This window comes from Balaenoptera physalus (assembly GCF_965194825.1).
Source record: "Balaenoptera physalus genome assembly, chromosome: 9".
Lineage (NCBI taxonomy): Eukaryota > Metazoa > Chordata > Mammalia > Artiodactyla > Balaenopteridae > Balaenoptera > Balaenoptera physalus.
Genome location: NC_138888.1, coordinates 100,671,225 through 100,694,030, shown reverse-complemented (window position 1 = coordinate 100,694,030; position 22,806 = coordinate 100,671,225). Strand labels below are relative to the sequence as shown.

At 40.2% G+C, this 22,806-nt stretch overlaps 1 protein-coding gene across 6 annotated transcripts in view; it reads left to right on the top strand.

The window, feature by feature from the left end:
- Positions 1-22,806, top strand: part of SMAP1 (small ArfGAP 1) — a 153,507-nt gene that overhangs the window by 79,031 nt on the left and 51,670 nt on the right. For 4 of the 6 annotated variants that reach the window (XM_082474231.1, XM_082474232.1, XM_082474236.1 and 1 more), the window contains 3 exons: positions 718-793; positions 9,138-9,218; positions 13,787-13,867. In XM_082474231.1, coding sequence (XP_082330357.1) covers positions 718-793; positions 9,138-9,218; positions 13,787-13,867 — 238 coding nt within the window. The remainder of the gene's footprint in view (positions 1-717; positions 794-9,137; positions 9,219-13,786; positions 13,868-22,806) is intronic. The other 2 variants (XM_082474233.1, XM_082474234.1) reach the window with 1 other exon arrangement.

The following is a 22,806-nucleotide window of genomic DNA, read 5'->3' as shown; positions in this document are numbered from 1 at the left end:
GTTGCTGATTCTTCATCTATGATGTGGAAATTATAATATGCACATTACTGTGTTGAGGAAGGATTAAAGGAAAAAACTATGGACAGGGACTTCCCTGGTGGCACAGTGGTTAAGAATCTGCCTGCCAATGCAGGGGACATGGGTTCGAGCCCTGGTCCGGGAAGATCCTACATGCCGCGGAGCAATTAAGCCCGTGCACCACAGCTACTGAAGCCCACGCGCCTAGAACCCGTGCTCCACAATGAAGAGAAGCCCCCGCTTGCTGCAACTAGAGAAAGCCTGCAGGCAGCAACGAAGACCCAGCACAGCCAAAAAAAAAAAAACACTATGGACAGTGCACAGCGCACAGTGTCTGGTTCACTGTGTTTACTGCATGGGCGTTAGTTTCTTTACTTACACTGAGAATCCAAAATGAACAATAAGTGAATTTAGAGCTGCGTCAGGGTAGAGGGCTGTGGAGCGTGGTGGAATTGAGAAATGTGGTTACTTTTCTTTTTAGAATCAGGTTGAGTGGGGAAAATTTCCTGAAAGAGATAGACTCTTTGGCAGAAAGAAAAGTAGGTTGCAGAATTTAGTTGCAGAAATAGTGTGTGAGTAAAATACAGACCGGAGAGTAAGAAAAGTGAATTTAAAGTCTAGGCTTTGTGGAGACGAATGAATAAAGGGGAGTATACATGTCACTGAACTCATGCTTTTCCTTAAGTTATCTGTTTTCAGAGCAGTGGAATTTTTCATCAGAGATAAATATGAAAAGAAGAAATACTACGATAAAAATGCTATAGCTATTACAAATGTAAGTAAAATCTTCATCTCTATTGCCAGTTGATGCTTGTTGAGTAGATCTGGAACTTTTAACATGTGATACAGCTCTATTTATTTATTGTAAAAATGTGCTAGTTGCATACTTAAAAAATTTGGATATTGGAAGTTTTTGTCACATAATGTTAATGAACTTTCACAAAGCAGAACCCTTGATTCAGAAAGGATCATATTCTATGTAAGAGTCTAATAACTGCTTAAATGGCATTTAATTAAGTTAATTTTATGAAATTTGCAAAAAGATGAAGTCACTAATTGAAAAATGGAGGAGAGAAAATTATTTTTACTAGATTCGGGAAATGAACGAAAAAGGAAAATCTGTCTTCTTTTAAGGGCTTTGGTGGATCTGTCCAGATATGTTTATTAAAACATGGCATTTTAATTGGTTATTATCAAGTATTATCAAGTAATAGTTGAAACCTTACTGTAGTGATCAAATATGTTACATCACTGATCCTTTTTAAGTTTTTCTTTTCTGATTAAATTTTCCTATCCCAGTTAAATGCTGTTTAAGGCTAATTATCTTTATTGCTGCAGTCATTTTTTAAGTCTTTGATTCCTAGATTAATAATAAAGCTATAAGCCAGTTAATTGTGTGGCTAAGTCATCTGTCAGGCAATTTAGAGACAACAATTTCCTCTCATTTTGCATATAAGCTGGTTTTCCTTTTCAGTCCATATGGAGAAGCAATATACTAAAAAATTCAACCAAATACTAACAAAGTAAGGATATTGTAGTACATGGTCTCTGACCATTAAAAAAAGTCTTCTAAAACAATGTTTAAAGTATGATTAATGTATATTTTGGAGCAAAGGTACCCTTGATAGAGTTTAGGCTGCATTTACGGTGGGTGTAGGAGAGGAAATCTCTTGAAAGATCAGTAAAAATTGACAATATTGAGAGTGATGCTTATCCCATCCATGAAATTAAGTTTACTTACAGCATTGTGGGGGAAAAAGGACAAACTTTAAAGCATAAGTAATATATTTTCATATGAAATTTTAAGAAATCATTTTACAATACAGGGTGTGTAAACCAGGGGTGGGAATTTTGGTGGCCATCTTAGAATTCTCCTGCCACGGGGATGCAGAATGAGTCTGCCCTCCCTGGTATTCCTTAATGAATGAGTGATAGGGGACATTTGAAAAACTGAGTACAGAAATTGTCCTGTCTGTCCGCCCCTCACTCCCCGTAAGTAGTGGTGCATCACAGCTGGCAACACTGATCAGGTGAGTTCTCAGGAGATCTAGCAGGTGTCGAGCAGATGAGGTTGAGCCCTGCCATATCGTTTGCCCTTTTCCAGCAGCGACTTTTCTCTGTTCCCCTCTCCCCCCTCGCTCTTCCTCTTCTCCCCTCTCCCCCGCCTCTTCTCCCCTCTCCCCCGCCTCTTCCTCCCCCCCACCCCCTCCCTTCCCCCACCACATACTTCCATCCTCACGTGATTCATTTGCTATTATAATCATCAAAAAGAAAATCTGTTGCCCCAGGAAAAGTATAGGTAGCCCTAACTATTTAATCCTTACCCCCGACTGTCTCAGTTTTGTCTTGGAAAAACAGCTGATAGTTGTTGGGAGTTGGTAGCTTTAAAATGAGCGCTCACTTGTTCTTGTTTCTGTTTATCTTACGTATTTCTTGCCTCCTTTGCCACTTCTCATCCCTCACAGGTAACCTCTTGAACTCAGTTTGAGTACATGCTTGAGTTTGCGTCACACAAAGGTTTTAATTCTCCAGTCTGAATTTCACGTGAAATTACTATTCCAATCAGTTGCCATATAATTGAGTATTATATAAAAGTTTAAAAACAGGAAAACTTTGACTTATTTTGTTTTATATGTGTGTATGTATATATGTATATACACACATATATGTATAAAGGCTAGTATTTAGTACAACAAAAGTAAAATTAAATCCATTATTTCAACTTAGAAATTGTGGAAACCATGTTTCTGTACTGTATTATAATAAAAGAGCTAGCACTAGTAATTTCATTAAGCTCTGTTTACAGTTAACTGGTGATTATATAATTCATTAAGATAAATGACAATAATTTTAAGACAGTGTGAATTGCAGTAAATTTTAAGATGTCCTTCCTGATGGGGATGAGAAACTTAGACGATGAATGATCAGGTGGTGATTTAAGATTACCCTGAAATAGCAGTTTCAAGTTGGGCTTTTGTTGTTGTTGTCACTTCTTTTTGTTACCATTTTAGTTTCCTCTTCTGTGGAATAGGGATGATCATGGTGTCTACTTTTGATAGTATTCTGATGGGATTTAAATAAAGTAGGGCCTGCTGCATTTCTGTTGAGTGCCTGGCACATGAGTGCTTAATAAATAGAAGCTACTGGGAGGAGCACCTCGGCGGGGCGGGAGGAGGGGCAGGAGCAAAGGAGTCCAAGCGCAGGGGTGGGGTGAGGTTTAGAAGTGGGGACACTCAGACCCAACCGTGAGGCTGTATCTCATTGGCACAATTGACTTGAGTTCTGTTGGATTAATACTGCCACAGTTTAGTCAGCCCTTTTTAAATTATGGGCTGCCAGGTGACTGATGTGGCAATTAAAGGACTTCTACTTGAAATTTCTGCAGAATTCTGCATTTCTTAGTGACTTATCCAATGATTTTAAAGTTAGCATATTAAAATTCAGGCTTCTTCTGCATATTTGGTGGCTATGGTGACTTAGTTAAGCTTGTCAAAAAGTCTTTTAACTCTCCTACTGATGAGTTTAATTGATGGTTTCTTTTGTATGACTTTAGTTCAGTAAATGTATTTTCAGCTTTTGTATCTAACACATACCATGGAAGGTAATTTACTTTGGAAACTATATTTTTTTAATGATTTCTCAACTCCTGAAAAAGTTAAGCTTCACAGTATATTGAAAGGTCATGAGACAGCCCATTTGAGAACTGCTGTGATAAAATCTTCACTTGGAAAATATATTCAAGAATTTCCAAAATGGGTTTGAAGTGATGTATTGCTCGCAATTAATCCATAAGGTACTTTTCAGCATTTTAGAGCACCAGATTTTTATTATAGCATTATTCTGTCAAAAAGGGTGAGAGAGTAAAAAGAAAAAATCATCAAGAAAATAATGTGGGGCTTCCCTGGTGGCTCAGTGGTTGAGAATCTGCCTGCCAGTGCAGGGGACACGGGTTCGAGCCCTGGTCTGGGAAGATCCCACGTGCCGCGGAGCAACTGGGCCTGTGAGCCACGATTACTGAGCCTGCGCGTCTGGAGCCTGTGCTCCGCAACAAGAGAGGCCGCGATAGTGAGAGGCCCGCGCACCGCGATGAAGAGTGGCCCCCGCTTGCCACAACTAGAGAAAGCCCTCGCACAGAAATGAAGACCCAACACAGCCAAAAATAAATAAATAAATAAAATTAAAAAAAAAAAAAAAAGAAAATAATGTGATTTTTTTCTTGAAAAGATAGATGAGCATTTTGCCTTACTACCTTCAAATAATCATACTGGTATTTTTAGAATACTTGATACTTTTTCATCTTATCCTGGAACGTGGTAGTTGGAAACCTATTTTACCAGGTCAGTTTTCCTTTTGCAGTAGGTGCGTTTGTACACTTGGATTGCTCTGGGAGTTTCTTCGGTGGTGGCCTAGAGAAGAACCTCTGGTCTTAAGAATAATTGAAGGGAGGACGTTAGCTCCTATTCCCGAAGGAGATCTTTACTGGGTTCCCACTGCGTGTTCTCTCATGGCTGGGGGTGGGGGAGAGAAGGGTGGGGAATAGAGGGACAGTCAAACATGACGACTGCCTTTGCCAGCGCCACCAATTCCCCGCGCCATTTTCAAGGTCAAAGTCTTGTCCCCTCTCTCTGCAAAAGTACTGGAATCCAGTGAAATGGAATTATCTAGTTACAAAATAAAATCTGAATTTGACAATGAGTGTATTGGGTTGGCCAAAAAGTGCCTTCAGTTTTTAAATAAAAATAAAAGACACATTTCTCATTTTCACCAAGAACTTTATTGAACAACGTATTCACCCTTTTGTTCCACTACCTTCTGCCATTTTTCAGGCAACTTCATAATTCCATCTTCCCCAAACTTTTTATCTTTTTGAGCAAAGAACTGTTCCAGGTGCCTTTCACAGTCTTCCAAGGGAATTGATTTTTTCCATTAAGAGAATTTTGTAAAGACCAAAATAAATGGAAATCCGAAGGTTCAATGTCTGGTGACTAAAGCGGATGAGTCAGAACTTCCCAGCCAAGCTGTAACAGTTTTTGCCTGGTCATCAAAGAAACATGTGGTCCTGTGTTATCCTGGTGGAAGATTATACGTTTTCTGTTGACTAATTCTGGACACTTTTCATCGAGTGCTGCTTTCAGTTGGTCTCATTGGGAGCCGTTGAAATTAACCTTTTGATTTTCCGGAAGGAGCTCATGATAGAGGACTCCCTTCCAGTCCCACCATATATGCAACATCACCTTCTTTGGATGAAGACCGGCCTTTGGTGTGGTTGGTGGTGGTTCATTTCCCTTGCCCCACGATCTCTTCTGTTCCACATTGTCGTGCAGCGTCCACTTTTCATCATCGCCTGTCACAATTTGCTTTAAAAACGGAACATTTTCATTACGTTTCAGTAGGGAATGGCATGCAGAAATATGGTCAAGAAGGTTTTCTTCCGTTAACTTATGTGGAACCCAAGCATCAAAGCGATGAACATAACCAAACTGGTTTGGATGACTTTCAGCGCTTGATTTGGATACTTTGAGTATGTCGGCTGTCTCCCGCGTGGTGTAACGTTGATTGTTCTCAGTTAATGTCTCTATTTGATCGCTGTCAACTTCAACTGGTCTACCCGACCGTGGAGCATCGTCCAGCGAGAAATCTCCAGCACGAAAACTTCGCAAACCACTTTTGACATGTTCGATCAGTCACAGCACCTTCTCCGTACACTGCACAAATCGTTTTTTGTGTTTCAGTTGTGCTTTCACCTTTCTTGAAATAATAAACCATAATGTGCCGAAAATGATGCTTTTTTTCTTCCATCTTCAATATTAAAATGGTTACACAAAAGTTCACCAATTTTGATAAGTCTTTTTTAAATGCACAATGATGTGACAGCTGTCACAGTACAATCTAACAAAATTGTTTTGAATGAAGTCAAAGACAACTAAGTGCTACTAGAGCCATCTTGCAGAAAAAACTGAACGAATCTTTTGGCCAACCCAATAGATAACTTACATGAGATTTCAGAGAAGTTTGTGAGCAAGCCAGCGCACTTTCAGAGGACGCTGAGAACTGCTGACGTGGAGCCTCCTTTTGGTTGTGCCTCTGAGATGCTCTCATCCTCCTGTTTCCTTTTCGTCAATTAAAAAAAAATTTATGGAGACCTGTTGAATGTCACATGCTGGAGGTGGTGAACAGAATAGAAACAACGTCTGTCTCAGAGAACTTCAGATGAACAAAGAATACCGATAAGGAATCGCCTCTGTACCGGACATCACGTGATCGTGTCTGCCAGAGGGAAGCGTCGTAGGAGACTGGAGGATGAAGGGACACTTGCTGGAGGAGGCCATGTCAGGACGGGTGGGACCCGCTAGGAGCATGGGTGCTTCCAGCAGAGGAAGCAGCAGGAGCGGAGACCCCCAAAGGCTGGGGCAGAGACTGGAGCGCCGGCACCAGAGGAGTCGCATGTGGCCAGATGCCTGGTCGCAGGTCAGGGAAGGAGGGGACAGGCAGAGGACCTGTGGTCTAGTTAAGGGCTTTAGACTCTGGCCTTGTATAATGTGTGTGAACTGTTCTAGCCTCCTAAGTAGGGCTAGGTGGTGATCACCTTTGCATCTGATATTGTCACAGTTTGCAGAAGAGCAAGACTTGGGCAAGGAGACCCGTGAGGAGTGCTATTCCAGGTGCTGGAGGACGGTGGGTTCCTGCTGGTGGTTAGTGCAGGTGTGCTGGGCAGCACTTTTGAGAGATTTGGAAGCAAAACATGAGCGCCTGGTTTTTCTTGCCTCCGCATTTTTTTCTTTCCTCCTCCCATCTGCCTTTTGTTTCTCCCCCATCTCTCTCTCTCTGTTCTGTCGTGTCTCTTGCTTCCAGCCGAAGCAAGACATGTAGACTCTAGTTCTTCATTCCTTGCTCGTATGATGGAGCTTACCCTGCTCGTCAACTTTTTAAAAAATCAGTGTTATTGAGGTAGAATTTACATACAATAAAAGGCAGACAGTTTAAGTTATAGTTCAATGAGTTTTGGAAAATAAATACTCTGTGTAACCACGACCACAGTTGATTGGCATGTAGACCCTTTCCTTCACTCCAGAAGGTTGCCTTGTGCCCCTGGCTTCCCACCCCTGGCCCAGGTAGCTGCTGATCTGCTCTTTATCACAGTAGATTGTATTTGTCTCTGCTGGAGCTTCATGTGAATGGTATCATACCCTGTTTACTCTTTGGCGTCTGGGTTCTTTCAGCATGTTTCTGAAATTCACCCCTGATTTCATGTGTACTATTAGACGATCCCTTTTTTTTTTTTTTTTTAACTTTTTATTTTGTATTGGAGTATAGCCGATGAACAATGTTGTGATAGTTTCAGGTGCACAGCAAAGCGACTCAGCCACACATATACATGTATCCGTTCTCCCCCAGACTCACCTCCCATCCAGACTGCCACATAACACTGAGCAGAGTTCCTAGACCATCCCTTCTTTACTGGCTGATAGTAGTTTGATTTCTGGGTACATCAGTCTGTTCACATTCACCTGTGGATTTGTCCATTGACTTTTCAGATGCGTTTCCTACTGAACAAGCATCTCTGTTTTTTCCTAGCTGGAACGTAATATTAATGCTTTTTTATTTTTGCATTAAAATGCTTTGTTAAATGACTGATATTTATTGAATAGTTTTATGTTGCTCCTTCTGAATTTTAAACGTGGCCAAATCAGTTTATCATTCTCTGGAAAGGAGAACAAGCACTTTTACAGTGAATTATGTTGAATTAGTAACACTCGACGTATTAAGTGTCCTTATTCCTCTCTTACATTTTTTATGTTTTACATGAATTTGGGCAAAAAGGTCTTTATGATACAGGTTATTATCTTAAGTGATTTTATGTGCTTTTTCTAATCTCTTGTTTTCTACATAGCTCTAGCAAGTAAATGTCCAGTGGGATAAACCAGCTTTGAAGCTGGGCTTTAAGGCACAGTTTGTCTTTTTTAATATTTTCTTCTATGTGTAATTTGAATCAGTAGTTACTGAATGGCTAGTTTGCATACTTTTAGCAGAGCCAACAGTGTGCCAAGGGAGAACGCCCCTAAAGGTTATGGGCTTGGGTTGTGATTCCAGAATTGACGCTGTAACTAACTCAGTAACAAGCAGGTTGAATGAGGACTTGTCATCTCACACTGTTATTTTGACATTGCATAATGACCTTTCTATAATCGCACCTTTTATTTTTGAAGATTCCTTGTAGGCACTGTTGATATGATAGGGCAATATAGAGATGTCAGTTTTACGGCTCCAAAGATCTACTACGTATTTTGTAAACGTATTTCAGTTATATTTTGGCAGTAAAGAAGGCAGGAAGATAACGCTTCCATTAAAGTGATGAACTACGCATGTAGGAATTGGGTAGGAAGATGTGTGAAAAGGCTTTTAGATGAAATTGTCTCCATGTATAAATTGCCTTTGCTGCATATATAACTGTCTCATAGCGCTTTGGGGTGATTCAGCCAGTGCAACCCTGGAGATGGTGTCTGTGTGCACAGAGCTTAAAGAAGGAAGTGTAGGAGTGGCTTCACGATAAGTCTGTCTGCTGCTCAGCTGTTATGCTGCATTAATCCACTCTTTTTTCTCCCATCCTCCTTTCTGTTTTCTTAAACAGTTGATTAAAACTTGAGTTGACTTTTACTGTTTCAGCTCTGTGTTATTTTCCATTCTTGAAGCAGTTGCGGTCAGTAAGAACAAGAACTCACTCGTGCTCTCCGGCCACTTGGAACGGTGTGTCTTCACGCTTCAGAGCATGAGCACTTCGGCAGTAACGCTGATGGAAAGAGAACCACCAGAGACGCTTGATTGTTTTTCACATACTTTGCGGGGGATGATCTTGTCTGAGTGCATTTTATATTTTATGTCATAGTGAAATCCATTTTAAATCATACACTCTTCTGTAGTAAATACTTTTACTTATAGAAATTCCACACAGAAGTATTTAGAAAGCAAGACTTTTTTCTTGATGCATTATTTTCATTTAACATACTTCTAAGTGCTTCTGTATCTCCGAAATGCACGAGTGTGTGTTTCTTTCCTGTGCCTATAATTCTGATTATCTTCTTTTTGTTTTTTTCTCCTGACTTTCCATCTGCATTCCACAGATTTCCTCCTCTGATGCTCCTCTTCAGCCTTTGGTATCCTCTCCTTCTCTACAAGCTGCTGTTGAGAGGAACAAATTGGAGGTATGGTAGTGTTTTAGCTAGTCTCATTCCATAGCGCTCGGCGGTAAATGTGCCATCTTTTGGGATGCTGTAATAGTTGTTTATGTTTTGAATGGTCTCCAGTATTAAAAATGTTAAATACAACAAGAATACTTTTCTATGCCACAGGTAGGATCACAGGGTTTTAATCTGTATTTAATCTCAGAATGACTAATTTATTGTTACTGTAGATATATCTCAACATTTAATAAGCAATTAGTTTTTTGTTGTTTCCATTACCACCTTACGCTTAAAGGAGCTTTTCTATAGTTGCTCTTGAATTCTTTGATTTATTAGGAAGGTTTCTGGTTAAAAATGTTTTCTTTCTATGATTCTGTTATTATAAGCACTTGAAGAAAGTTAATGTCAAGTTTCTTCTTTTAAATAATAGTATCCATCACATAGATAAAATGTAGGAGTGTAGAATCATCAGTGATAATTGTTGGAATGTGTGTGGGATAGGGGTGGTTAGGGTGCATGGTACTACCATTATGGATTTTTAAAGTCATCCCTACCAGTATTTGAAGGTTTTAATTTTTTTGACCGTTTATCTTTTTGCTGTTGTCATCCTGACCTTACTTAGTGAGTTAGTTTGAGACATCCTTTCAACTCACACTGTTTCTGTGTCTCCTCCTTGATAAATGGTGTGCTTTGACATGGGGGATACAAAGATAAACACGGTGTGTCCCCCTGCCCTGGAGCAGCTTCCATCTAACAGAGGAAAACAGAGAACTTTACAGAGGTTTCTAGCGCGACAGGACGTGTGCTGTGATTGCCGTGCGCTCACGGTGCTGCTCTGAGCGCAGCAGGCGCCCTTCTCGTGCGTCTTACACTCTTCGTAGACGTTAGTTGTGAGGACTAGGGCACAGTGCAAGCAGAGAAAGCATCTTGTGGAAAAAGCCTGTGGGCAGAGCAGGATGACTGGGGATTTGCGGGGAGAAGGCGTGGCCGGGACACGCGTGGGCCGGGGAGAGAGTGGAGAGGAGTCTTCCTGTGAGCCTGCTGGCGCGCTTGGCCTTCGTCCTGAAGGCCCTGGCACTTTAATGAGTGTCAGGGGTGGAAGGAGTATCCAGATTGGGTTTTCAGGTCATAGCACTCTGCTTCACTGTCTCTGGAGAGTCAACTTCGTGCTGACGGGTGTGGAAAGGCTGGAGGACCTGTTGCGCTGGTCCATGAATAGATGGTGGGAGGGGTGCTGAAGTGGAGACGGAGGGAGTGAAAGGGAGAGCGCGGCTGTCAGAGGTCTCGAGAAGGTCGCGTCCGTGGGGGCTGTGATCAGTGGGCTGTGGAGGTGCTTCGGGAGCCTCAATGACGCCCGGCTTCAGGCCTGAGCGCCCCCGGAGATGACGGCGCTGTCCAGTGAGAAGGGATCCAAGCTGAGGAGGAGGAGCAGGACTGGGGAGAGAACAGGGAGGGGCGGAATTAAAGGTTGGGTATGTTGAGCGTGAGGTGACGGTGGGACATCTGGATGTCTGGTCGGGGGTTGAATGTACAGGTCTATAGGCCAGAGGAGAGATCCGGGTCGGAGAAGTGGGGAGCGGGGCGGCAGCCCGGGGAGAGCCGTGAGAGTGGAAAGCTGGGCACACTGAAGAGTTAGCAGAGCGAGGGGAGGTCCCCAGGAGACAGTGGGGGACAGTTTGGAGCAGGAAGGGCATGGTTGGAGGTGAACAGGCTTTAGTGGTCAGAGTGTTGCAGGGGTCAGAGGTCAGCAGGCAGGCCCAGGGAAGAAGCACCGCAGGAGGGCGCAGGTGGCCCGAGGAGGTGGAAGGATGGCAGCGACACCTGGTTCAGAGGGTGGAAACCCTCAGTTTCCGTGTCTGTGCTGTGTGGTGCCTGCCACCAGGTCCTAGAAAGCAGGGGTCTGATCCAACCGAGCATTAATCATCGTGCCTGATAGCATTTAGAAACTGGGGAGCCCCACAGGACGGTCCACTAGAATGTCTCTTCGTGCTTGCTTTTTCTTACCCTTTTAAAATTTCTATTTTTATGTATGTTTTATAATGTGTATAATATAGTGCTATATGTGCTTTATAAACACATATATACATATGATAGAGTATATCTGCTCCCAACTTTTTAAGATAAGAGTGCATAAAAAATTTTAGAGACCGTATCTTTAATTAAATCACTCAAGTGTAGTTTGATTATAATGAACCCAAGATGTACTTCTCTCTGTCTTGTAGGACGTGAACATTTATTCCAGTTTTCTTTTGCAGGAGGTCTCCTATTTCACTATATCATTTGGATATATATAGTAACCAAGTTTCAGGAACTACTGTTTTACAATACCAAACACCACTGTGTTTTATTCTTTTTTTTTTTTTTTTTAATTTTATTTATTTATTTATTTATTTTTGGCTGTGTTGGGTCTTCGGTTCGTGCGAGGGCTTTCTCTAGTTACGGCAAGCGGGGGCCACTCTTCATCGCGGTGCGGGGACCGCTCTTCATCGCGGTGCGCGGGCCTTTCACTATCGCGGCCCCTCCCGTTGCGGGGCACAGGCTCCAGACGCGCAGGCTCAGTAGTTGTGGCTCACGGGCCCAGCTGCTCCGTGGCATGTGGGATCTTCCCAGACCAGGGCTCGAACCCGTGTCCCCTGCATTAGCAGGCAGATTCTCAACCACTGCGCCACCAGGGAAGCCCACTGTGTTTTATTCTTGATGAGAAAATAGTTTAAAACAACTTAGCTTCTCACAGTACTCTTTGATCTTTCAGCAGCTTTTGATTCTAAAGATGGGGGTCATCTGTAGGTCAAACTGTATGATCTGCGTTTAGAGCCCACGTTTTTAACATTACTTCAAAGCCTGTGTTCTAAAACCGCTGCTGGCATCAGTAGATTACAGCCATATTTTGACAGCTGAAATTCCAAGAGCATCTCCCTCTGTTAAACATAGCTGACTAATTTAATCTATTGTTGGTGATTTCAGATGTGCCCACCAATCATAGCGATTAGAAAGACTGGCTTCTCCCCTATCTCATGACGGTGACTTCCTTGAGAAATAACTGAGAGCTCTGAGCAGTTACAGGACCGGTCATCCCCAGCATAGTAGTGAGAATGATCAATCATATTGCCTTCCTCCCTAAGCTTGACTAATATCTGGAAAACATTTTGCAATATATGAGGGATCTTTGCACGTCTTGTTTATTCTTCACTTACACAGTGGTGGTGATATTGCTTACCTCATACGGTTGTTGTGAGGATTTAAATGAGTCACATGGTGTCTGGCACATGGGAAGGGCCCAGTAAGCGTTAGCTGTCCCCATGGGGAAGAAAAACAGCATAGACGGCAGCGCTCGGCTGGGTGGCAGGGAGCACCGACGCTCGAGAGTCTGGGCCCCGCAATCCCTCGGCGCTCCTACGATTAGCTCTGTGTGTTACTTTCCTGAGATTTTGTTTCTCCATTTGTAAAATGACAATAATGCCTTTTTTCCCAGACATCACTGTAAAAATTAAGTTAGACAATAAGGTGCTTATCACAGTGCCTGGCCCGTAGGACCTTTAATTATATCTCTCACGTTATGGCCTAGGAATTGCCGGTGTTGGCTTTCTTGATTTACAAATAGCAAAAATTCTACTCTTGAGAGAGGTGGTGTCAAACACCCTGTTAAAGGCACAGGTGCGAATGCGACCTCTAGGCATTTTGACTAAGTTTCATGTGTTTATTATTCTGCCTTTTCTAGGTTCACCAGTTGATCTTTCATGTTTGCTTCCAGGACACTAGATCAGCACTCAGTTGCAGTATCACCCAATTCTAGGTTTCTAGGCATCTTTTCCCTCTACATGCCTTACGAATGCTCTTTGTTTAATCTTTACTTCATTTTCCTTTTTTTGGCATCTTTATGGACCTTAAGTTTATTATTATATCCTATTTCAACCTTCTTGGAAATTGTGAACATTATAATACCATTATAGTTTATCTTGACTGGGTTGGATTAAATATGCCAACTAGTCAGCCGGCTCTGGTCCCCAAGCACTATCTCCAACATTCTTTTCATGAGAAAATTATTGTATTTGCACTTTTAAAAAAATCACAACACTATGGTAACAGACTGAAAATGTTTTGTGTTATTTTTAAAAATTAAAGTGTTTTTACCCTTTTCTCCTCATGTTTACATGTTGTAACTGGTCTTCATCTGTGTGATAAAGAATTCTGTTTCATCAGTTAGTTTGCTTTTTCTTTGTATTCAAATTTCAACTTTATGGTTGCTGTTAGAAAGCCTGACCTTATGTAAAGATGCAGTGAGAATTTATTGAATAGAGGTCTCATTTCTTTAAAACAAACTCTAAAATATCAAAGAAGTTCTAAATTGTCTCACTTCTGTATTAATTCCTTTTTTAGAAAAGTTATTCTTTATTGTGTTATCAACATACTCAATGAGAGTATGAATTTGCTATGCTTACTTTTATATCTCAGTATCAGTGAATATTGTCATCATTGAATATTTATTTGTACCCTTTTCAAATGATGACTCAAACTAATAAAATAAAAATGTGTTAAGAGCTAACGTTTTTTAAAAAGTAAACTTATCAAAACTTTCGGCTATGTTTTAGAAAGAAAAAGAAAAAAAAAAGGAAGAGAAAAAGAGAGAAAAGGAGCCAGAAAAGCCTGCAAAACCTCTTACAACTGAAAAGGTAAAATTTCTTCTTCTTTTTTTTAATCTACAAAGATTACGACCTTATTTGTATAGTTATATATGAATGACTTTTGGGATATTCATGATATGCAAATAATCATTCTTTCCACAAGTATTTGTGGCATGAATACTGTGTGCTAAGCATGTCCGTCTAGCTTGTCCTGTATGATTTGTAATCGGCTACATATGTGTGGGTATAGATTCATGTGAGTTCCTCAAGGGCAAGTATTATTTCTGACATAAAGAAATGGTGGTTTTAGCTTCATGCACAGACTTCAGCGAAAGTTGAGAGGATGCGGAGACATACCTGCAGGGGCCTTCAGAAAAGACTCCATGCTGAAGGTAGCACTTGAGCTGGGTTTTGAAGTGTAGGTAGGAAGGATTAAAGTGTGAGGCAGGAGTGTATCCTGTGGAGAGAACGTTGAGGACATGGAAACTGGAAATAGACAAAGTATGTTTTAGAAAAATAAGTGAGTTAGTGGAGTTTGAAGAAAGATCTATGTCTGTGTATAGAAAGTAGTGAAAAGTAAGACAAGAATTGAGCTCAAATTGTAGGGAACTTTAAGGTCCAGATTGATTCTTTTTTGAAGGAAAGGCTGTGGGCAGCGTTTAATTCAGAAGGGTTCTACTGGAAGATTATTTTGCAGTGATAAGCAGGATAGAAGCAATCAGGCCTGCTAGAGGTAGAGAGAACATTAGATTTCTGTCACGCGCTTGGTTAAATAACCATGGTGGCTTGGCTTGCATGCATTTCCTCGTACAAGAATGGAAGCACAGTAAGGGAATTGTCAGTAAAGGGAGCATCCTTGATTTTAATTGCTGAAATTTTAATAATCGACTTTATGGAAGCATCAATTACATACTACAAAGTGCATCCATTTAAAGTGTACAAGTCAGTATATACTGGTTCTTTTCCCATCATGTTTATTAGAACAGTCTCTACCTTCAGAGAGTTATAAACATGCCTTCTGCATTTAAGACGTGCTAAGTATCCCAAGGCTCCTTAGTCCTTTATGTAGCAACCAAACACATCCCCTATCTGCCCCTTCACCTCCCTCCTAGCAGTCGCCCGCCATTCTTCATACCGGGCAGACTTGTCTGTTGCCCCCTGAGCACACTTGCCATCCCCCTGGTCACTGAACTGCCTGGCCAAGGATGTCCTTTCCTCTCCCCACCTCTCATCTAGGCTTACTCATTCCTCGTCCATCAAGCCCCTCTAAACACCCCAACTAGATACGCTCTCTCCCTTCCTCAAAATTCTGGTGACATTGTCGTACATTTGATTTTATTACTTCCTGCCTCATATTATTGTTTAATTGTATTGTTAGATAAATTTCTTTGTCTAACACAGATGCATCCATGTTCATGTTCTGTTTCCTGAGATTACCTATCAATCAGCTGGGGACTAATAAGTCTTAGGCTTCTTTGTATTTCTGACAGTTTCTTGTGTGTATCAGATCTTTAGGATAAATACATGTACATTGATTTGTTGATGTTTTCCATCTCATAATTCCTGTTAATGTTTTGATCCCAAGGTCATGCGGAACAATTAATAAACTGCAATTTATTTCTGATTAATTTGTTAAATACTGAAGACTTGCTAAGTGGAATTCTTTGAGATATTTTTTGAAGTACTTTTCAGTTAAAGTTAGTTTTTTTGAATATCACTAATTGTTTTAACGATTGTTTACTGAATTAGATTCTTACCTTTCACCAAATTAAATTTAGATGTTAAATATTATAAAACTTTTAAAAAGGAGTGATTAAGTTGGTAATTATAACCTGATTACTTAAATAGCTTTCATTCTGCTCTGGAAACTTTCTCTTCAGCGTGCATCAGTAAGAAGCTGTAAGTGAAATCTCTTACAATTTCCTATTTGACTACAAAGGAATTTAAAAATCACTAGTAGGTTTTATCTTTTGTCTCCAAAAGTTGGAAATATCAGAGTTTATATAATACCTTATTGTTGTACTTGGCAAGATATAAAATTTAACCATTTTTAAAACATCATATATTTATTTTTTCTCTTAAAAATATACTTACCATCAAAATGTAGTGAGCATTTGATGTAGTGACCGTGTGTGTTTCATGGTCTTGCATGTGAACACTTGCTTTCTGTTGCCTGCTGTGGAGAGGGGCCGCCAGGGTTACCTGGAAACAGTCTCTGGATTGGGAGCTTGAGAAGAGCAGTTCAGGGCGTGTGAACAGCGAGGAGTCCAGCACTTTTCCGTCACCATTTCCCTTTGGTACTTAGGTTTTGTGTGTTTTGTTTTGTTCTGTTTTTTTAAATACATTTATTTGGTTGCACTGGGTCTTAGTTGTGGCAGGCGGGCTCCTTAGTTGCAGCACACGGGCTCAGTTGCTCCGCGGCACGTGGGATCTTCCCAGACCAGGGGTCGAACTCATGTCCCGTGCATTGGCAGGCAGATTCTTTATCCACTGCGCCACCACGGAAGTCCGGTACTTAGGTTTTAATTAAACCCAGTTCACACTTCATCTGTTATCCTTGCTCACCCTGCAGAGGTCAGGACTCCTGTTGCCGATGGTGGGAACCTTGCTGAAGGAATAATCACCCAGAGGGAAAAGCTTTAGTTCCTGTCAGAATTTCGTGGTCAGGATATTGTAGGTTATGTAAGGAGGAAGGTACATTTACAAGCGTAACAGTGGGGAAACTGAAAGAACAATAGCACAAACAAGCTTTACTTCATTCACATGAGGCGTTTTTCTTTGTGTTCTCTCTGAGCTGATATTTTCAGGGGGCATGTATAATCTAGAGGAGAAATTAGCAGTAACAGCAGTGAAAATCATAGCAATAGTAGTCAGAATATCATTCTCATAAGTAAGTAAGAGTTGGCTTTATTGGCTGGTATCTGCCAGGGGCTGGGCTGGTGTACAACTTGCATGCACACTTGTGTGTGTACACTTACATGTGAAGTGACCAGCCATGTATTTACCACCTAGTCAGGAAACAGAGCATGGCCAGCTCCGCAGAAGCTGCCCTCCCCAGCTCCTCCCAATTAAATCACTTCTCTTCTCCCCCGAGATAATCATTTCCTTGCATTTTAGAAATAGATTTACCTTCTCTGTGTGTGTTTCTAAAGAATAGAAATATTACTTAGAAAATACTGTTTTTCTCTATTTTTTGAACATACAAATGAAATGATGCCACAGATATTCTTTTGTGTTTTGCTTTTTTCAGTCAACATTGTTTTTGGAAGGGTTAATCATGTTGTATGTATATAGATATAGTTTACTCAGTTAATTGTTGTATAGTATTCCATTATTTATATGTTCCTTACTTTATGCATCCCATTGTTGATAAACACTTGGATTATATCCAGGCTTTAGCTGTTATAAATAGTGCTGCTTTTTGAACACTTTTGTACATGCACCTAAGCATGTATCTCTTTAGGATGTACTTAGGAGTGGACTTGTTGGGTCACAAAGTATCTGTATCTTGAGCTTTACTACATAATGTCAAACTATTTTCCAATGTGTATACCAAATGTATTCTGGTCACACTACATTCTTTACAGCATTTGGTATTGTCAGAGGTATTATTTGCAGTCTGATGGGTATATAAGGATATCTCATTGTATTTTACATGTCCATTTCTTATATTACTGATGAGGCCCAGTGCCTTTTCATATGTTTATTGCCCACTTGGAATCCCCCTTTTGGAGTTCTGACTCAGATCTCTTGCCTATTGTTAAATTGGATTGCTTACCTTTCCCGTATTGATTTGTAACAATCTACACACACACTTACACACCTATACAGAGGAAACTAGTCCTTTTCCAGTTACGGGTTTGCAAATATCTTGTCTCTGTGGTTAATTTTATTGCTCTTTTTATTTCTGGTTTGTGAATCAGTGATAGAGGGCATCCTTGTCTTATTCCTGACATCGGAGGGAAAGCTGCATGTGTTATCTTCGTTCCTTACCGAAACTACAGTTACTGTTGGAGGTGAAGGAGCCAAGAATCAGGGAGCATGTATGATTTGCCTAATGTCACCTAGTTTAGTTGGAGAATTTATGGAGTCTGCTTTGGAAAAATAGATTTTATTTCTTTTTGAAAGGCTAAACTCCATCTCATGTCTCTTTACGTGTTTAAAAGAATGATGCTTGATAGGTGTTATTTTTTCCTAGAATACTTGTTCTGAGTCCACTTGCAATTAAAGCCATTAGTATGGTTCTTGACACGCAGCAGTGAGTTAATAAATGATTACTTACAAGTATGTTCATTGGGGAGTTGGAAGGAACCTTACCTCTCTTATTTTATAAAAAAGTTAACTGAATCCTAGAAGGACTCTGAGTCACTGAAAAGTGACTTGCTCAGTGCTAACAGCTGGTGACAACTCAGGGGTTTGAACCCATGGCTTCTTCTGATTTAAGTCCCACGTTGTGTGTATTGATTTGACATATATGTCTTCAGTTTCCTTTCTTGATGCAATTTTTAGTCCTTTTGTACATTCTACATCATTTTATAATGAGCAGTCCAGACTCTCTAAAGAAGAACAGTGTGTTTATATACAACGCCATCCCATGCTGTCCTAACTAGTGAATTCATAATTTTTACTGATTTGTTAGCGTCTAGTAGGGACTTCTTCCTTCTGTAAATACACTTGTTTTCCCTGAGCAGTCTACCACTTTGTTTAAATTATATTTTGTACCTAGGTCTCCCTAAGGTTTACGTTTTGTGTTGCGTGAGCATCTGTTGCTAGCGGGGTTAGCTGGAACCAGGCTTACTTTCTTTTCTGAGAGGAGAAAGGTAAAACCTAAAAATTTAATGAATCAAGTGATTAATAGGGCAGATGCTTTTGACACTTAAATAGATGTCTCTCTGCTGTGCTTTAGATATTCTGCTGGAAAATTGTGTATAAATTTGACTTTTTCTAAAATATTCTGTCATACGTTTGACATTTCTAATTCACTTAGTTTAGATTTATCTACTAGGCTATCTCCCAAGTAGCCAGTGATCTATAAATATGTTTATGTAGATGAGAAGTACTCTATTAAAGGAATGTACATGAGTTCTCTTTCAGTTTATATGAGCAGATCTTGATTTCTCCTTTGGGAGGTTCTGAGTTTTATAGTTTTTCTTTTCTCAAAGATGTGCATATCAAAACATGGAAAATGGACAAATAGTCAATTTTGGGGATGGGGAAGTTAAACACTTTTAAGGTAATTTAAGGTAATAACCGCAGTAATGGTTCTGGTTTTATTGCTATTTATTATAATACGGTTTGTTACAATATGGGTTATTATGTTTTAAGTTCTGAAACTTCAGAATTATATGCTAAGAAACCTTTAATGTAGGGGTCAGCAAACATTTTTCTGTAAAGAACCAGAGAGTAAATATTTTAGGCCATCGGTTGTCTTTCACAACTACTCAGCTCTTTCTGTGTAGCACAAAAGCAGTAAATGAGTGTGTTCCAATGAAATTTTATTTGCAAAAACAGGCGGCCAAGTTTGCTGAGGACCGTCCCCCTCAGGCCTCCCCAACAGCTGAGAATTGGTTGCAGTGGGAGAAGCAGGGTCAGGAGGAGAGCCAGGTTCAAGCCTTGGTCTGTGTTCACTGTCTTGGCAAAGTCAGTTAACTGCCCAGATCTGCTTTTTCCTCATATATTAAATGACAAGCTTTGCCTAGATGATCTCTAGAGATCCTTATGGTAATAAATAGTTTTAAATTTAGAATTACTTATCACACCTACTGAACATAGGGGCAGATTCCTGAAATCATCTGACTGTATCCTTAAAGATGGCTTTTACAACTCCACAGAGTTGGTTTTTATTCAGCGAATTCTCTTTATTATTTCAAACTGGTTTTTCACTCACCTTAGTTGCTATTATATTTTAAGCAGCTAGTTTTCCTGTTAAAACACACAGTCTAATTTAGGAAAAGAGTATTCAGTTCTTCCTAAGGCAAGCTACTTCTGTATTTACATAGAACATGTATGTGTGTGTGTGTATTCAGAAAAATGGGCTTACTTTAAGGTAGTAGGTATTTCTGTTTAGGTGTCTGTCTGTACAGGTGTTACTGCATCATTGGTTTTATGTGTAATGGGTGCATTAACGGGATAATTCAGATTATTCTATCAAAGTAACGATTTTATATTTTCATAGACTTTCTTAAAATCTCTCTGAGATAATTATAATGAGAGATTAGGACATAATTATGCACCTATCTTGGAATATTTTTATGTTTTTTATGAGTTAAAATTCTTCTAATATTCAGACTTTTATTATTTATTTATTAAGTATTACATATTCTGTGTAGGAGAAAATAAAATATACAAACAGGCCAAACATTAAAAAAATATGTAACTTCTCATAATCCCTCTACCTAAGGATGACTGTCTTAAACGTTTTGTGGTATAACTTTCTATGCTTGTGGGCACATGTGTGTGTTCTTACCAGTCTCTTGTATGTGCCTTCGTGGAATTCTTTACTTTAAAGAGATTTCTGTGAATGGCATGTGGTTCCCCAACTATGTGTTGTAATTTTTTTTAATGTAATATTTTTCAGGTGTTTTTTGTGTAGATACTTGGCCACTAGCTTCTTGAAGTGTATGAGAGAAAGTCAGTTCACGACGTGTATCAGCGTAAAATAAAAAATTCCAGGAGGGAAAGCGGAGGAGCGGTGGTGCTGTGGGAAAGAGACGGCCCCTACTTTGGGTCATACTCACTGTCATCAAAAAGTGATCTCAATATATGACAAGTAGTCAGATCTCTAAGAAGATGATATAGATAAATAGTCATGGTTTTTAACTAGTTGGGGAAAAAAACAAAAACAACCAGCAGAGTTGCTTTCTTGAACAAACCTTTATGTTAGTAAAACTTTAAAAAGTACATTTTTACTTGATAAATATAAATGGTCTACCTTCCAACATAAGCAAAAGGTACAATTGCAAATCTCTTGAATATGAAATTTCAATATAGCCATGTAAAAGTAAGCAACCAGTTGTAAATCAAACAAATTGTTCTCAGTAAACCATTAAAGTGAAAGTAAGTGGCTCATTGCCAGATGCTGAATTGTTAGGTTATGTTGTTTAACAGCCTGACAGAGACACCTACGCAGCCACCAAGCTCTCAGTGTAATTTCGGCTAAATAAACATTTCATGTGATGCGAGTATGCATTTGACGATAAGATATTTCCAGTAATTAATGCTTTTGTAGAAATCATGGAAACACCTGGTCTAGGTGAGTAAGCAGGTCAGATGTCTTACAGAGCATTTTTATAAGTGGGTTTGGAAGATTCTTTGTATTTTCCACAAATCATTTCATTTCTAGCTAAAAGCCTGACACTGGAGATTAGTTTGATAATACTCATTGTAGATTAAAAGTAATATATTCAACGTTACTGTGCTTTAGGCTTAGCAAGCATTTTGGTCCTGCTTCTCTGTGGTCCACGTTTTATTAGGGCATAGATTGCTAGTTCCTGTTGACAGCTTGCTTTCTTTAGCTGTTAGGTTTCTTTTTTTAAATAAGTCTTTTCTCTCTGAGAAAGAAAAGATCACAGTGCTGCTCCTAGGTAAAAAGAAATCATATGTCCTGTCCAGTAAATTTATAGTTTTTCATTCTTTAACCAGGAGACTGAGTACATAGAGACCTAGTGGATTTTTTAGTAGCATCTCCCTTCTACAGCCCGTAACGCCCAAATCATGTCTATTTTAAGAAGTTAAAAAACATGCATAAGCAAAAAGAAAAAAAATCACCATAGATCTAGCGACTTAGAAAAATGATCACTGACCTTTTTTTAAAAAAAATAAATTTATTTATTTATCTTTGGCTGCATTGGGTGTTTGTTGCTGTGTGCGGGCTTTCCCCAGTTGCGGTGAGCAGGGGCCACTCCTCCTCACGGTGCATGGGCTTCTCACTGCATGGCCCCTCCCGTTGCGGAACACAGGCTCTAGGCGCACGGGCTTCAGTAGTTGTGGCTCGTGGGCTCCAGAGCACGGGCTCAGCAGTCGTGGTGCACGGGCCCAGTCGTTCCACGGCATGTGGGATCCTCCCGGACCAGGGCTCGAACCCGTGTCCCCTGCATTGGCAGGCGGATTCTTAACCACTGCGCCACCAGGGAAGCCGTCACTAACGTTTTGATGTTCATCCTTCTAGATTGTTTCCCGTGGAAGTATATGTATCCACACGGAATCCTACTACACATATTATTTTGTAACCTACTCTGCTCCTCTGTCATGTAACAGTGTATCTTGAATATCCTTTCTTGTTGATAAATATGCGTATGCTTTTCTATCTTTAATAGCATTCCACTGAATGGGTGTATCATAATTTATCTTCCTCTGAATAAAGAGAAGATTCTTCTTAAAATTTATCTCTTTTGAATAATGAAAATCTGTACAAATAATCAGTGTACAACTGTGTGATAACTGATTAGGATCAGTTTTTAAAACTGGAATTGCTGAGTCAAAGGATCTGGACTTTTAAAAAGTCTTTTGAAAAATACTAACGAGCTACTGGAAGATAAAGATGGCAGCGCCTGGACTTGGTAAGAAGACTTTAATTCCATTCCCTGCTATCTACTAAATATTTGACCACTCTGAACCTCAGTTTCCTCATATGTAAAACTGATAATTCAACGGGCATTTTTGTACCCACCACGTGCCAAGCATTACTTTACATACTAGGAATAGCGTGGCGGGGGCACCTCTGTGTCTCTCAGGATGTTTAGCGCCATCCTGCCAGTCCTGGCGATCAAAATGTCTTCAGACGTCGCTGCACGTCCCCCGAGGGCAAAATTGCTCCTCGCTTCAGAATCGCTGATTCAAATTCCAGGTCCACGAAACTGATCTCGGTGGAAGAATGAAAGCCTGCCTGTTGTACGACTCGCCGGAGAGCACGGGTGAGATCGAGGCCCTTTTGGATATAGACACAAATCTTTTTCTCAGCAGATTTACTCAGATGCTGAAAGGAAATA